Raw genomic sequence first — 16,016 nt, 5'->3', positions numbered from 1 at the left:
CATCCCCGCGGGTCCGGGACGGGCAGCGCCGTCCCCCGCGGCGCCCCCAGCCCCACAGCGCTGAGGAGTTCAGCAGTTTCATCTGCTCGCTTTTTGCAGCCGGCTCAGCTCCGGCGCTTCTGATGTTTTCCCGAAGGAAGGGCAGGGGAATGGCGCTGCGTGTCGCCCTGGAACACTGATAGCGTGTCCCACCCATGAAGTTTTAGGAAATCACATGCGCGTTCTGGTCTGTAATTCCCTGAAGCTAAGGAATCCAGGCAGGAGCCTTACGCAGCTCGCTACAAACCCCACTCATCACTGGGCATTTACTCTCAACTCCATAGCAAGTTCCCTCAGCTTTGAACACTGCCAGTGTTGGGGCACCCACTACCTCCCTGGGCAACCTGTTCCAGTGTCTCACTACCCTCACAGGAAAAATTTTTTTCATATTATCTAACCTAAATTTGCCCTCCTTCAATTTGTACCCATTGCCCTTTGTCCTATCACTGCATTTCCTAACACAGTGTCCCTCTTTGGCTCCCCTGTAGGCCCTTCAGATGCTGTTAGGCTGCTCTGAGGTCTCCACACAACCTTCAGGCTGAACAGCCCCAACTCCCTCAGCCTGTCTTCACAGGGGACATGCTCCAGTCCTCTTATCAACCTCGTGGCCTCCTCTGGACTTGTTCCAACAGTTCCCATGCCCTTCTTACACTGAGGGCACCAGAACTGCACACAGTACTTCAAGTGGGGTCTCACAAGAGTAGAGAGGGAGAATCACCTCCTTTGACCTGAGCCCACACTCCTTTTGACACAGCCCAGGATTCAGTTGGCTTTTGGGACTGTGAGCACACACTGCAGCTCATGGTAACTTTCTCACCTACCATCATGCCCAAATCTTTCTCCTCATTGCTGGTCCCACTTATAGGACCAGACAGGTTATGGACTACAGGACCTAGGCTCTGCCATCACATTTTGTCCATATGGCACTGGAGTGCTGTAAGGTCACTTTCATCCAGCTGTGCTGGATGGAACGGAGCATGTGTGAGAGGTGATGGTTTGTCAGTGAACAGCTCACTGCAGCTGAAACATTGGATGGAAGCTCCCAGGAGCCTCGAGCTGCAGGCAGGGCCGTTCCACAGCAGCTCCACCCCATCCTGTACCCTCGGCAGGCTCAGCTGCAGTGCAGTGAAAACCCTCACTTTGATAAAAGCCTTTTGGTGGTCTCCCATGCTAATCTGCCACACCCAGAGGCCAGATGAGCATCAGTGCCAGGAGCAAAGACACTGCAGCAGCAATTAGATGAGTTAAATGTGTAGAGTGCACCTGGACTCCTACTGTGACTGGGCCAATTGGAGTAACCTTACCCAAAAAGACAGAATTAATAGAAGAATTAAGATACTCCCTCAACTCATCACTGCTGCAGACCAGTCATGACTTCCCCCTTGGCTCATGACTTCTCCAGAAGAGACAGTAAGGATGGGAGATGCTAGGCAAAAGGATGGAGGCAGGACAAATACTCCATGAAGAGGAGCAGGTAGCAGGACAGTTTTTCTTCTCAGAGCTGACAATGTCATCAGTGTGAGTCAGATGAGAGTCGCTGTACACTAAAAAAACAAGAGCAGGGATGTCTGCAAAGGCTTAGGAAGATGACAAAGTAGCAATGATTAGACACCACTTCCATGCTAGCCATGGCACAGGGCAGAGCAGTGCTCAGCCAACCACTGGTTAGATTTTGGCCTAATGCCTTTGTAGTGGGCAATCAAAAGTGACATTTTCACCACACACACTTCTGTACGGCCCCACTTCAGGAGCAGGAGACTCTGGGAGCAGGAAGGACACTTGCTTCAGTGCCACCCAACTTGCTCAGTTCTTTTAGGCTGCCAGCCACCCCTTCAGCACTCTTAGGTGCAGGAAGATGCCTCCACTTGAATTTGAACTCCCAGTGTTGCTTTAGCTCACCATGGGCTGAGCCAAGCCCTGCATTCAGAGTGGGTGTTTAAAAGATTCCTCAAGGAAAATCCTCTAAATGCAACCAACAGGCTTTTCTCATTGAGTGTGTTCTGCCACACGAGGTGCAATGACTCACGGAAAATTAGTTATTTAGAGTTGCATTTAAGCCCTGCAATGACAATATATTACAAGCATGACATCAAGAAAAAAGAACAAGAGTGTTGTCTACTACAAACCTTGGAGTGTGTGTGGGAAAGTCTCTCAGCAAAGGAATGAGTAATTAAGTCTTTGGAAACCATGAATCAAACTCACACAATCCAGAAACTGACAATTTAATATAAGTGGTGATTTTACTACCACAGGTTTTGCCTCTACTAGAGCAAAAATAACAGACACAACCGACTGATAAAATTTTTTTTTATTATTCACTTTTGAATTCTTTTACACTTTCCTGATTATTTTGTGTAAGGTGAAACTAGAACTGTTTAAAAGACATACACAAATCTAGTACATCAATAACCAGGTATTTCTTTTTGCTATACTATTCTCACAACCATGTGTGTGCTAGGCAATATAACCGTCACAGAAGCAAACTTTAGGCAGAATACTGGTCAGTAAAAACAAAGCGAAAAGAGCTACCAGATATACAGACAGGCTCGGTTCCACATTCACTACTGCATTTATCAAGCGCCAAGTATTAACTGCACAATTTGTTCAGCTAGTAGAGGGGAGTCTTAAAATCAGTGCATGAAATTCTCTTCAGCAGACAGATGGACAGACAAACAGATGGAGCCTATACCTAAGTGGAATGTGAAGGCAGGGGATGATACCGTGGGACTGATATAGGTGACTATTCCTAATCTTTTCCACTGCATTATTCATGCAACTCTTAATAGGTTGTATTGGATGGGACGTGTTTGAAACATGACTAGGTGAGGACGTTTGGAGCTCAAATATTGCAAGCTGCAAGCATTACAGATGTGTAGGACTGCATTCCAGTACGAGATGGGAAATCCTGAATATTTGAGCCAGATCCTGGTACTACCAAGGAATGGCAGACAAGAGCTGAAGACTGCAACAGCACTGGCAGCTCTCCAACACCCACAGAAGAAACCTGTCCTGGGTGAGGCTCAGGCCTCACCCACCATCCTGACATCAGCCAGAACCAAAGAAAGGATGACGCATATGTGGGAGTCCAAAATCGCTTTAATGGAGTTTAAACAGGTGAGAGGGTCAGGGATGAACAGAGTCCAAAGGGAGAAAAATTTGGATAAAGTGAACTTAAAGATGGCTCAGCGGATTACTTAGGGAGTTTTCAGGATAAATTCGAAATGGGAATACCATGGAGATTTTGATTCACCTAAGAGTAAAGTAATACAAAAGTGGCAGATCACTTCATGGTATCATCCAAACTAATAAGGCCATTCAAAAAATTGAATCTTCTCCTATTGCAAGTCCATGGCAACGAACCAAGAGTTCTCACTACTGATGAATATCTAAGGTGTAACTAGGTAAGTTATTGCTGTGGGAAGGGGCTTAGTCATGCATGTCATATGAGCATGAAAGCACTTTTAGAAGTCAAATCCCAGTTATCTGCCAGTGTAAAGAGTTTGGAAATCAAGCTGCTAACTCCCCCATCACCCTCCTCCCAAAACAAACCCCATCTCCAGAAAGACAGGATTGACAAAGTGAGCTTTAGACTGAAAGCGGTGCCTCAGACTCAGTTACAGATGTCTACAGAGTGTGCCTGTTCAACTACCTCATAGCAGTGTCCCTAACTGGAATGCCATACATCAGATTGTTTTCCTTCCATGCCCCAGTGTCACAATAGAATCTCTATAACTTTCTGTACAACTTTACAACAGAATTGTACTTCGACTATTTTGGTGCCAAATTAAGCTCGCCAGAGTTACATGATTGATGTCTACTTTTCTACCAAATAAGAGTTTTGTAAAGTCAATTGCAAATCACAAAACCCATTATCACAGTGTTCAGTTAAAAATATAAACACGGTAAATCGGAACTGTAAATGTTCATAATAGGAAAGTTCGGAATGCCATTGGAATAACCGACCTCCTCTCTAGGTACATGAAACACCAACCAACTGGTTTTACCCCACAGACAGTTTTTGCTAAGTTGAGGTTGTGAAAGTCGATGTACTATTCTTTTTGCTTGTCGCACAAAGGGATATATGTGTAGGATACAGGGTGACATTGAACACAGAGTGAAGCGTGACAGCCATTAGTTCTCTCCCTCCCCAGCATCCCCTTCATCTCCCTGGTTTTCCGACGTCCATAGCTGTAAGAAAACACAAACACATGTTTATAGTGAAAGCACACAGTTAATTACAATTGTCAGGGAAGGGATGGCAGCATAATTAGCAGTAGCTGTGCAATTTTCTCAGCTAAGAGCAATATAGAACTGAACAGTAAAGCTAAAGAACAAAATAGAACATGAATGAGGATAGCAGGAAGTCAGCACAAGGTGGCAAGCTCCATATAAATCTGGCTGTTGAGAACAGACAAACTCCACTTTGTACTACAAAAAACAAAAAGTAAGAGTTTGTTACAGCGGTTAACAAGCGATTTTAGGGTTGAACAAGCAAGTGTAACTGGTCTGGTTACAAAAAGAAGCACAGTTAACACATGCAGTTAATGCCGCAGAAAAGGCTTTTAACAGCACAGAACTGCATCAGCCTCCAGATGTCGAGTTCCACTTCGGGCAGTGCAGCAGCCTAGAGCGCAGTGGTTTGCCCCATGGTACTTACAGTGAGGTTGTCCCTAAGCAGCTGCATGATCAGAGTGCTGTCTTTGTAGGACTCTTCATTCAGCGTGTCCAGCTCTGCTATCGCTTCATCAAACGCCTGAAAACGTGCAAGACAACACTTTGACTCCCTGAAGTCGCTTCTGCTTACACAGAGCTTACAAATTTGTCACATTGCTATTCAAATTCTATGACAAAAACTTCCAGCATTTTTCTTTCCCACCACGAGAAGAACAGTAGACCTAAGTGAGTACCAGATTACTGGACACCCAGGGGAAAACAGAAGTCTTCAGGGGTGTCCAGATTAAGCCCAGGAAAACTTTCCTACCATGCCAATGCCAAGCACTGGAGAGGCAAGAACACTGTGTCATGCTGAAAAGCGATTAACACAGCTTGAAGTCAACAAAGAACAACACTTAAAAGCAACACTTTCATTAAAAATGAAGGCCCTGCTGGTCTAAATTGTCAGTAAAAGACAAAGGCACCAGTAAGTTGATGTATATATTGTACATAAGTAGGCAATAAAATGGAAGAGAAGGGGGTTGTGATAGTGGGGTGGAAGGTTTTTGATTTCTTTTCAGAACAGCAGAGGAAACCAGGTATGTTTCTCTAGAGATTAACAAAGCCATTCTTTCCATCCATCTGGTACATGTGAAAGTCAATGCTGTAAGTCTGAGTGCTGTTTCTTCATTCAGGCTTCAAACAGATGTAAGCATTTTAACTAAAGAAAAGCAGGAACAGCAGCAGCATTTTACAGCAAAACATCACTTGTCGCTGCACAGCCTTACTGAAGTGTGTATTAGGAACACAGATTCACCTAATGCCGTGTTCAGGTTATTACCAGACAATTTTTACTGACACAAAAAGCCCCATTTACAAGGCTCTAATCCTGTTTCAGGAAGAAAAAGTGACTCGCTGTTGGTTTGGCACAACCCATCACACAAGTTGTCTTTGGTCTCTGGAGAGGAGGGCACACATGCAGACAGATACACAAGGACATTTAGGGCTACAAAGGTGGTCACAGAGACAACACTTCAGGTATTGGTTGAACGTTCAAATTGAAGTAAATATTTCACTTGAGAAGCGCTAAATTAATTCAAGTGTTTCCAAATTTGACACAAACACATTCTAAGAGAATTAGATGGGCATTAAGAAGAAGCATTTTGTCTTCTCTGTCACTGCAACAGCTGCACTAGCAAATTAGCTTTACTGAAAGCTAAGCTAGGCCAACTGACTTACCTGAAAATACACTGCAATGACAACAGTTTAATGACAGCATTTCAAGGGAATTTGATATGAAAATGCATAACAATCTACAAAGTGCTACTGCAACCATGTAATTATCTCCTCAGCCTCCACAAGATCTGGGGATATGAAGAGTGTGCTTACCGTCTTCGCCAGATTACAGGCCTTTTCAGGAGAATTTAGTATCTCATAGTAGAAGACAGAGAAATTTAGAGCCAAACCGAGTCGAATGGGGTGTGTTGGCTGCATCTCTTTCTTGCTAATTTCAAATGCCTCCTGGTAAGCTTGCTGAGAGTTTGCTACCGTTGCTGCAAGAAGTAATTACAACCATATTAATGCACATTACGTCTCTGTACTTCGTGGGGGAAACGATTATATTCTTGGTCTAGACTACTGTGCCACCAGAAAGTCATACAATTACATATGCACAGATGTTTCTGTCAATGTTTTCAGATGTGAAAGTCTACTCTGGCTGAACTCTGGCAGCAGAAATATTCCTTCAGTTAAAGCTCTGACATATTATGAAGTTCAGCGTTTCAATAGAGACTTAAAATGAAAATTAGTACACAAATTCCAACCAATCTGAATGGACACAAACTGTACCTAAGTCAAAATGTTCTGGGATTAAACACTTCCAGCCCAGCTGAAGAAGTAGTTCTCAGTACTAAATCCAGACAAAACCATATGTGAAAGAGGTATCTGAACTACCTATTTAAATGAAGGAAGCATTTAGCAGCTAGGTCATGAACTTTGTATTTCAGGTTGGGGTTTCAGAGGAAAACCAACAGTCTCTTCCTGGCTAATGAGTAACAAGCTCCACACTGGCATCAAACTAAGTTTGCAGGCCATGGACTCCACCAGACACTTAGCAGGAATTCAGGCACAGTTCAGCAGTGCAGAATTAACCAACCTAAACAGTCCCAGGAAACCAATATTGCATATTTGAATGCAAAAAGTTTGTAAACAGTGAAGACTTGAGTTAAATTCATAGTTTAAACAAGAGATCAAAGGAACAAAGCATTTTCCATGAGAAATAAAAGAAAAATACATTCCCCAGGAAAAGGATTGAACTCTGCTACATATGCTTGAAAATCAGCCACTGTGGTCAGAGGCTGCAAGCAGAATTTTGACTGGATTGATGAACATCTGTCAATCACTTCTATTAAGTCTTTCTCTAGCAGTGACCTGCATTGCACCTATCTTCAATACTACAGAGCAGTAGCCAAAAGAAACAAATACTTCACAGCAGGGGAAAAGAACACAAGTATTTTTAATACTCGTTTCTCCTTAACCCTCAGCAGAATGAGAGATTTCATTTCTACTTACTTTGCTTATTGTCCCCAGATGCCACCTCTGAGAGGTATCTGTAGTAATCACCTTTCATTTTCAAGTAGAAGACCTTGCTCTCTGGCTGCGTGGCATTGACAATAAGGTATTTATCCAGGAGTTCCTGAGAAAGGAAACAGCAATTTTTTAAAATTTTTACATCCAAGCCTTAAAAATGTCAGAAACAGAGCCTATGTTACAACGGTGAGCATGAACTGTTCAAGCACTAACAATGACTTTTGTCATGCCTTACACAGACTCATGTGTTAATCACTTTGCCTACTGTTGTCTAAAGGCTGAAAAAAACCTACTTGTAACCTAATCTCTGGAAAACTGAAAACTTGCTCTGTTGAGGTTACCCACAATTCACTCCTGCAGAATCTAATAGCTCTCAAGGCTTACAACTGCAAAGATTTTACTTGAACTGCCCTGATGCAAATCTACACCCACGAGCAAACTAATGAAAAGCAGCAGCTGGACATTAGCCCATGTGGTCACTTGTGCTGCCACAAACCTGAATTCTACAGAGAGCTGTGAAATCAGCTGTGAAAAGCTGCACAGTGGCACAGCAGCACATGTGGATTCAGAAAGAGATGCAAAGACTGACAGTACTGACAGCAGCTGCTCCTGCCTGATCTTAAGCAAACTGAAAAGCAATAAAAGGAATCCCTCTTGTCTAAGTGAAAGGCCGAGCAAAAACAGTTTGGGGGTAGAAGGACATACCTCCTCTATTTAAAGAAAAGTACTAAAGCGTCAGGATGTCATAAATGATCAGTGAAAGCATTTAAATGGTAGGCCCTTTGGCAGGACTCATGCCATTGCCCCAGATCTAAATCTGTTTTGATGATGACCCTTAGAGAGCAGCCAGGGGTCTTCAACATGGCCTTCTTTACCTTTTTTTTTAAATGCTAATAACTCCCATATACTCTTTTATAACAAGTTCCCTAAGAAACAAAGTAGATGACTTAGGAGGTAGGACTGGACCCCAGTATGCAAAATTATTCCCCTGCTAAGGTGCTGCAGTGTCTACAGCACCACTAAGATTCCTTAAGCCTCCCTGAAGAATACTGCAGAACTAACTACTGTTATTTTTGCTGTTGGATTATTACCAGAACATCATTGCAGATATCCTGCAATTCAGCCTCAATTTTCTCACGATATTCTCTTCCCATCTGCTGTTTCTTCTCGTTTCTCTCTGTTTTCTGTTCGATGCTGGAGATGACACGCCAGGACGAGCGTCGGGCACCGACCACGTTCTTGTAGGCCACGGAGAGCAGGTTCCTCTCTTCGTTGGACAGTTCGTGTCCCTGCTCGGTGACAGCCTTCATAGCCGCAGCCATGTCATCATAGCGCTCAGCCTGCTCGGCCAGTTTGGCTTTCTGTACCAACTCACTTTTATCCATGGCTCTCCTGAAATCAGCAGGGAATAAAAACAGAGAAAAATGTCTCTTGATTGTCTGGGACTTCATGCTGAAGGGTGAAGCAGATCTTACAATCACTAATAGGCAGCAAATCTATCAATTCTAATAAAGTAATAAAAAGAGTTTCTTTCTATAAATTCATTTGACCTCTTGCCAAAAATGTCTAATTTCTGTGTGTAAATGACTAATCACAATCCTAAAGATAAGAAAGCATCATTCTTCAAAATGCAGCAAAAGTCATATTAGCGTTTTCTGGTCAGGCACTGGAGTAGGTCGCCCGAGGAGGTGGTGGAGCCACCATCCTGTCTTTAAGAGGTGTCTGGATCTGGTGCTGGAGGATATGGGTCAGGGGTTCCAGCAATGACAGGTTAATGGTTGGACTTGATGATCTTAGAGATCTCCTCCAACCTTGATGATTCTATGACAGCCTTATGTGATCCTCTCCCCTTTCCTCTACTGGCCACAGCTCAGCTTGGGAGACTCTAACCAACATTCTAACCCAGAAATTAACACTTTTGGTTGGTTTGGGGTGGGGTTGGTTTTTTTGTTTTGTTTTGTTTCTTTGTTTTCCCCTCACTGCTATACAACAACAACCGCTTAGGAGCACTGAAGCACTGGACAGCTCCTCCTGACACTGAAGATTTTTGGCAAGCTACAGGAGATGTTTCTGTGGGTTTACATAAACCATACCCAGTAAAGCTGTAGTTGTTGGCAACTGTGGAAAGTACGTTTATACTGTTCTGCCAGAAAACAAGGGGTTTTTTTACACATGCATCAACATACACATAATGGATGATGCTACAGCTAGAGTGGCTGCAGCCTCAGGTTTTCAAGACCTTTTAAATAACATTGACATTCATACAATCTGAATGGGACATGGCCCACATCATGGTCACTACTGCAAAACAAATTGCTTATATGGAAACAACTTGTTTATCATTTCTGATAATAGAGTTTAGTAACTGAAGCCAAGAAAAATAGATCACATGACCACAAGGCCCCTGAAGAGCTGAAACAATGAAAACTGAAGTGAGTAAGGAATGAGCCAGTGAGGCAGCTTGAGTGTTGCTTACTTCTACAGGACAATGCTAACATGTAGTTAACTCAGGTACTGAGCTACCAACCTCATATTCAATATACCACTTAGGGCCAGGCTCACAGGAGAAACTAAATAAGTTTCTTTGCCTTTATGAAAGTAAAGCAGATCTCAATACCTCACAAACTCCCAGGCACCCCAAATTCATCCGTGAAATTTCTCCAGGTGTGCAGGTTTAGTTTTGGACGGACCTAGAACTGTTATTCTCATCAGTACTGAGCAATATTGTTCCTCTTCCACTCCATAAATCCCAATCAGGCCTCTCACTGTCCAAATAAGTTTTCAGGCTGAGACCTAACAGCCTAAAAACAACTTCTAAAAGAATAATAATAGGAAACCAGAACATAAGTTTACAGTTGTATTTCACAGGCTTCTGTTCATCAGAGAAGCATCTACAGACCTGTTAGCAAGAACCAACAGGCTGAAAGTGATTGCTGTAGCCTTTTTCCTGGCTCTCACCTTTGGAGATTCCTGTCTGACAGGCCTCTGATGGAGAACATCCTTTACTCTAAGTATCACCTACCACACTATTACACAGGAAAACCAGTCCCCTGTACTAAATCCTAACCAGGACAATGAGATGCAGACCCAAATTCCCAGTGTGTGTTTGAGCAGTTTCAGACACTGCTGATACTGCCAAGGACGAGTCCTAACTACAAAATTATTTTGAGATGAGCACATTCCATCCCTTCAGCTGAAGATATTCTACTTTAGCAAAGAAAATAAATCACCCAAGATACCAAGTCAAACATTGTTATTTCACATGAAAGCTCCTGAAGCAAATCCAGCACCAAATGTACCTGCTCTGTATCTGCAAATCACACTCACTGCTGCTTGTGCTTGATCCTTTTTAGATCCTACTGCATCCATCCACGTACGTAAGGCACTCACGTAAGGCTATGGAATGCTAAAACCAACCTCCTGGAAAGGGAGCTCTTGCAGACTGGTAAGTGAAGTTGGGCTGCAGTTCAGTTTCATCTTAAATCCTGTGTTTAAACTAGTGGATTCTGGCCCCTATTGAAAGGTGCCACACAGACATCAGAACAAAGCCCTCGACAAGGCAGAGTGACTGTGGGCAGCAGTGTGACAAGTTCTGCTAAGGATTAATTTGGTTCTCTCTTCCCAAAGAAGCTTTTACCATGGGGATATGATACATTATCACTGCCTTCCACAGGCTTATCGAAAGGATAGCTCCTGATGATGGAAAGGGATAAGTGGGATTTGTGATGTGTATTTTTTCTCCCTACTCGGAAGCCTATCATAGCACCAATGTAGAACAAGCCCAAGGAAGTCATCAGACTGTTTCCCATGGAGAGAACACATCCCACTTTTCCCTGTTGAATGTATCAAACCTTGTAAACCATTCCCTTAACTCAGCACTAATTGCAGACTATGCGCTTAAGGCAGGAAGTAATTTGTGAGCTGCATTTCTCTACCCACTCACTAAAAATGGAACATAAGCAAAGTACACCTGAAGAATGCCCTTCACATTACAAGGGCCAACTTTAGACAACAGAATATTTAAACAAAACAGTGTCAGAGCAGTTCTAGTTTCTTTACTGTCTGCACAGTGTCTAGCAGTACTTCTACTGCAACGGTCTTATCTTCTTCCTTCTTATGGAATGTGGTTATTCTGTGGAAGCAGCCTGCTTGTTGAAGTCCAGAGGCAAAGTAGCTCCACCAGAGTTTACTTTTTGGCATTGAAAGGTCAGTTTTATCTTTGATCTGCACTTTGCCAGTAGTGGTCTAATCTGCAGACAAGTCCTCTGTGCAGAATTCTGTTTACAAACCAGATAGAATGTAGTTTTGAAAGGGTGCAGAGTTTGTTTTATCAGCTCACTAACATATTTATATTTAGATGCAAGACAGTTCAGGCCAGTCAATGGGTTCATGTAAGGACACATGAAAGAAATCACAGAGGGAACTGTAAGGGCATAAAGACCTAGTGGATAAAAGGGATCCAGAAAACAGTTTAACATATCAATTACACAGGCGAAATACCAACACAAAGACTAGAATGTTCTTTCTCACCAAGCAACTTTCCTCAGCAATGTAACTAATTTATGCACATCTTAAATGTAACTCAAACTGATGACTGAAGATGGAGCTCCTCAGAACTTTTCTGGCTCAGTTTTGACACAAAAATTGAGTGTACAGGGGCTCGAGTATAGTTAATTCATCCTAATATCTGTACTGTTAGTAGGTTTGCAGTGAAACACAAAGTATTTTTCAGTAACATGGATTTAACAAAACTTAAATGCAGTAAGAAAATCATTGCCCACACCAAAATATCTGCCCTTGACAGTAAGCCTACTATTATTTCCTTCCCAGAGTGCTGCATAAAGGAACACTTAAAATCCTCATTTGATTCTCCATTGCTTACCTTGCTAGAAGCTTGGAGAGAGCTTTGCAGAGCTATGCTGGCTTGAGCTCCAAAAGAGGGAAGTGTTTGCCAGAAGGAAAAAAGATACAAGGAAAGGAGTGATGTTTGAAAAGGCAAAGAAGCAACTATCAGTTATAACTGGTCCCTCCCAGAGAGGAGATGAAAGCCACACTCTAACAATGGATCAGTGTGCCACAGTCTGAAACAAGCAAAGCCTAGAGCTAAAAATACTCCTAGGCCACACACAGAAGCCATCTAACAAAGGTTACCTGCAGCTAGGAGCAAAACACACAAAGGTGATGAACAGGAGGCTGACAGGAATGATCTATTCTAGCACTAATGAAGCCATGCCATGTCGGCAAGGGGAGAAGAGGGAAGATGGAAAAAGGAGCAGACGTGCAGATCACAGCCATGGAGGAGTCCTGAAAGTTGCCCATTCTAAGCAGAAGATTCTGATATTAGATGCATTAACATATTTCAAATTCTTAAGACACTGTCTTCTTAAGAATCTGTCAAACCACAGCTTAGGAGCCCTCCAAAAAGAAGTGGCTGGACACTTCACAACAAGGAATGCCAACCACTACCCAGCAGTCACAGCCAATAGTGCTGGCTGCCAGAAATTTCAATCACCCTAAATCCCACACTCAAAATGTAGTTTTTTAATAATTTTTTCCCCTCTATCTCCCACACAGCCTAGAGCTCTTTCAACTTCTCTTACAAATGCAAATGCAGGCACTATAAGTTACAAGTGCTTACTCCCACCCCAGAAAAGCTTCACACCTGTGTACACAAGACTGAAACATATCACAAGGCATCAAAGGTAAAGGTCAGAACCTGTAAAACTCATTAGTTGGTAACTGCCTGCATCTTTCAGAGGAGGCTGCAGTGAGAAGGAGATGGTGTGACCACCCTGGAGTCAGTACACCCATGGATCTTTCAAGAGTGAACAAACACTGCAAGTTTACATCCCAGTAACAGCTGAGGGGTACAACATACAGCTACTGCTCCTCAGGAGGCCACAGGATCTGGGGAACTACAGCTTACTACTCAGCACTTACTCCATCTGCTCTGTAGCCTTTATTGTTTCCCATTCCGATGGGCTGTTTAGGACCAAGCCAAAAGGGATCAGAAGTGACTGTGTTTAAAGTCTGCAGAAATCAAATGAAAACTGACACTGAAAAAAAAAAGTGGCTTATATAACATATCGAACTGACAGAACAATACTAATAAGCTTACGTTGGTCTGAAGTCTGCTGCTCTTGATGACCTGTTCTTCTGATGCTAATTAAGTCATCGATTTTTGTGCACTGTTTTTCTCTTTATAGCAACCATGAGAATCTATCAGACAAACACTTTCACTTTGGCAAAAAAAATAAATCATAATTGGTGAGAAAGCAGTGTGGTTATTGGTTTGACATACTGGTCCCTAACCAGTGGGGATGCAGGTTAACAGTCCTGCACGTTTCACTGTGAGAATGGAATGCAAAACCAGATTTGGTGAAATGGGAGGCAATCACGTTTCCCAGTCACAAGCTCTCTAAGTCCATTCACACTGTAACAGGAAAAGCAGCAGACTGGTACAGAATTTGCAGTTCAATATTCCAACAATATGGGGATGTACCTGATTTGATTTCTGGATGGGCAATTCATTCTTAAATGAAATGCTCACATGAGGTAAGTGGTATTGCAAATCAGAGTTCTATAATTAGAGTCAGAGCTTTGGAGAACTCTTTCTAAAACAAATGGAAAACCTTTTTCCATAATTCAGGTACACACATGCTGACACAGGTATATGCATGATGGGAATGGCAATGTCAAGCAGACATCACTCCCAAGATTTATTCTCTACAAGAAAGCAATCAACTCTTTCAATGGAGTGCAAGGAACCTTTCTTGCCTTGCTGCAGCATTAGGCATTTCATTTTATTCGCTGTTTCTCTACTTGGTTCCCTCAAAGGCTACCCTGGATTGGCAAATGACTGATTAGAAAATGACTGGGTCTGGTAAGAGCTGAAGAGTAAAATCTCTCACAACTGTCAGAAGTTTGTGGACAGCCAGTTCAGTAAAACATCCTGCAAACATAACAGGGAAGAAAGGAAAATGACTTCACAGATGTGATATTCTTGCTGACCTTGTGCAGCACGTAACTTTAGCCTCCTCTGCATCTACCCTGACCTTCAGCTCAAATCTTTATGCAAATGCTCAGATAAAATTAACAATGTATGAAGCTGTGCTTCAACCTGCTCTGGCCACCTCCTGCCATCATTACTTGGTGCTTCCTCAAACTGACCAACACAATTTTGGAAAAGAATGACATTCACTGGTTTTCAGTCTCCACAGACCATTCAGAAATGTCTATGACCAGTACCAGGAGCATGTGGGAACACTGGTCTTGTATGGACAACACAAATTTAGGGGCAGTAGCCTTGCTGTTCCTAATGCCAGGCTGAAAAGCAGAGCACTGCTCCCTGCCCATGGCCCTTCTCTCAGGACAGCTGCAGGTGGGGACACGCTGACACCTCCAAAGCACAACTTACTCACATGGTAACACCTTTTTTTTGGTTCCAACTAGCAGAACCGTTTTTGGCTAGAGTCCAGGTGGAAATAGTGAGTTAGCCCAAAAATTCTTCCCCCAGGCATAGAGTTCATGCCAAACTAATGTATTCATATCACAGGTAAATCACTTTTGTTAATAATAAACTGACAGTATTTATATTAGAGGGTGGGGCAAGAAGTGTGGCCATGGAACACTCACACTACTCCAAGGCCTGGCATTAGGATACCACAGGGATTAGTGTCAAGCTTTTACCTCGTTAACCAAACAACTATTTACCGAACTCCTCCTCATCAGAGTTTATTCCCATGCAGCACAAAAAGCTGCATACTGGCACAGGCCTGCTCAGGAAGAAATAAAAAGCCTCAACATCAAAATAGCAGAGATCAGAACATGCGGTACTGACATAATGAGGTTGAGAAATCTGCACCAGGCCCATCTGTGCAACGAGTCTAGCACTTTATTGGTACCAATTTAATAAACAAAAGATGATGTTTTTGCAGCCCTTTAATATGAAGGGAGAAAAAGGCACTCGCATTCTTGTTTTCTTCTCCAGAACGGATCATAGCTCATTGTTATTTGAAAGTAAAAGTAAGGTTTCTTTTCATAAAAAATGGATAAAAATTTCTGGCCGAGGTGTCCTGCAGCAATGGATGTGTGAAAAGAAAAATGTTCCTACAGACACTGAAGTTACAACACCTTATAAACATTCCCAAAGTTTCCAATATATTCACATAGGAGCTGAGTTTTTACGGTGCTTTTTGGCTTCCTACCACTGAAATAGGTATTTTAACTATTAATAACCAATTCACCTGAAAGCAAATCAATTAGTATTGTGATCCTTGTGTGTGCTAACACAGTGTTTGTATGCCACTGTCGTTTGATCATCCCAATTAACACCTGATTACAAAGACCTCAAACCAAACCTGTGGCTGCTCGCTCTGGGCTACTGCCCAACCTCTCTGTAGGCTGGGACTGGCCTGGAGCCACCCTCCTTCCCTCTGGAGTCCTCCCTAAACGCATCTCTAGCCCCCAATGGTCACAAATGATCAACACCGGAAAACAGGCATTGGAATAGGTCGCCCGAGGGGGTGGTGGAGCCACCATCCTGTCTTTAAGGGGTGTCTGGATCTGCTGCTGGAGGATTTGGTTTAGGGGTTCCAGCAGCGACAGGTTAATGGTTGGACTCGATGATGTTAGAGGTCTCTTCCAGCCTTGACGATTCTACAACAGTAACACAATGTTTCGTCCCTTCTACAGCTCCCGCGACACTGCCGCGATCCCTTGGCTCCCGCGTGTGC

The 16,016-nt window shown here is 43.0% G+C and overlaps 1 protein-coding gene across 1 annotated transcript; it reads right to left on the bottom strand.

Annotated features, from left to right (window-relative positions):
- Nucleotides 1–2,332: 2,332 nt before the first annotated feature.
- YWHAB (tyrosine 3-monooxygenase/tryptophan 5-monooxygenase activation protein, beta) lies at nucleotides 2,333–8,670 on the bottom strand. Its single transcript, XM_009074315.1, has 5 exons — nucleotides 8,373–8,670; nucleotides 7,264–7,387; nucleotides 6,082–6,245; nucleotides 4,697–4,792; nucleotides 2,333–4,227 (listed from the first exon to the last, which is right to left on the bottom strand). Exons 1-5 carry the CDS (start codon nucleotides 8,664–8,666, stop codon nucleotides 4,171–4,173), a joined length of 735 nt encoding a protein of 244 aa, XP_009072563.1. The 5' UTR covers nucleotides 8,667–8,670; the 3' UTR covers nucleotides 2,333–4,170.
- Nucleotides 8,671–16,016: the final 7,346 nt, after the last annotated feature.

The sequence above is a fragment of the Acanthisitta chloris genome, unplaced genomic scaffold (genome assembly GCF_000695815.1).
Source record: "Acanthisitta chloris isolate BGI_N310 unplaced genomic scaffold, ASM69581v1 scaffold6335, whole genome shotgun sequence".
In the NCBI taxonomy this organism is placed as follows: Eukaryota; Metazoa; Chordata; class Aves; order Passeriformes; family Acanthisittidae; genus Acanthisitta; species Acanthisitta chloris.
The sequence above is the reverse complement of the archived record's forward strand: the minus strand, read 5'-3'. Positions and strand labels throughout refer to the sequence as shown.

Coding starts and splice junctions, on each gene's coding strand:
- YWHAB (XM_009074315.1), bottom strand. CDS start 8,666: ATGGATAAAAGTGAGTTGGTACAGAAAGCCAAACTGGCCGAGCAGGCT. Junction 6,246..7,263: donor ATCTGGGGACAATAAGCAAA/GTAAGTAGAAAT, acceptor TACTTCTTGCAG/CAACGGTAGCAAACTCTCAG. Junction 4,793..6,081: donor CCTGTAATCTGGCGAAGACG/GTAAGCACACTC, acceptor GCACGTTTTCAG/GCGTTTGATGAAGCGATAGC.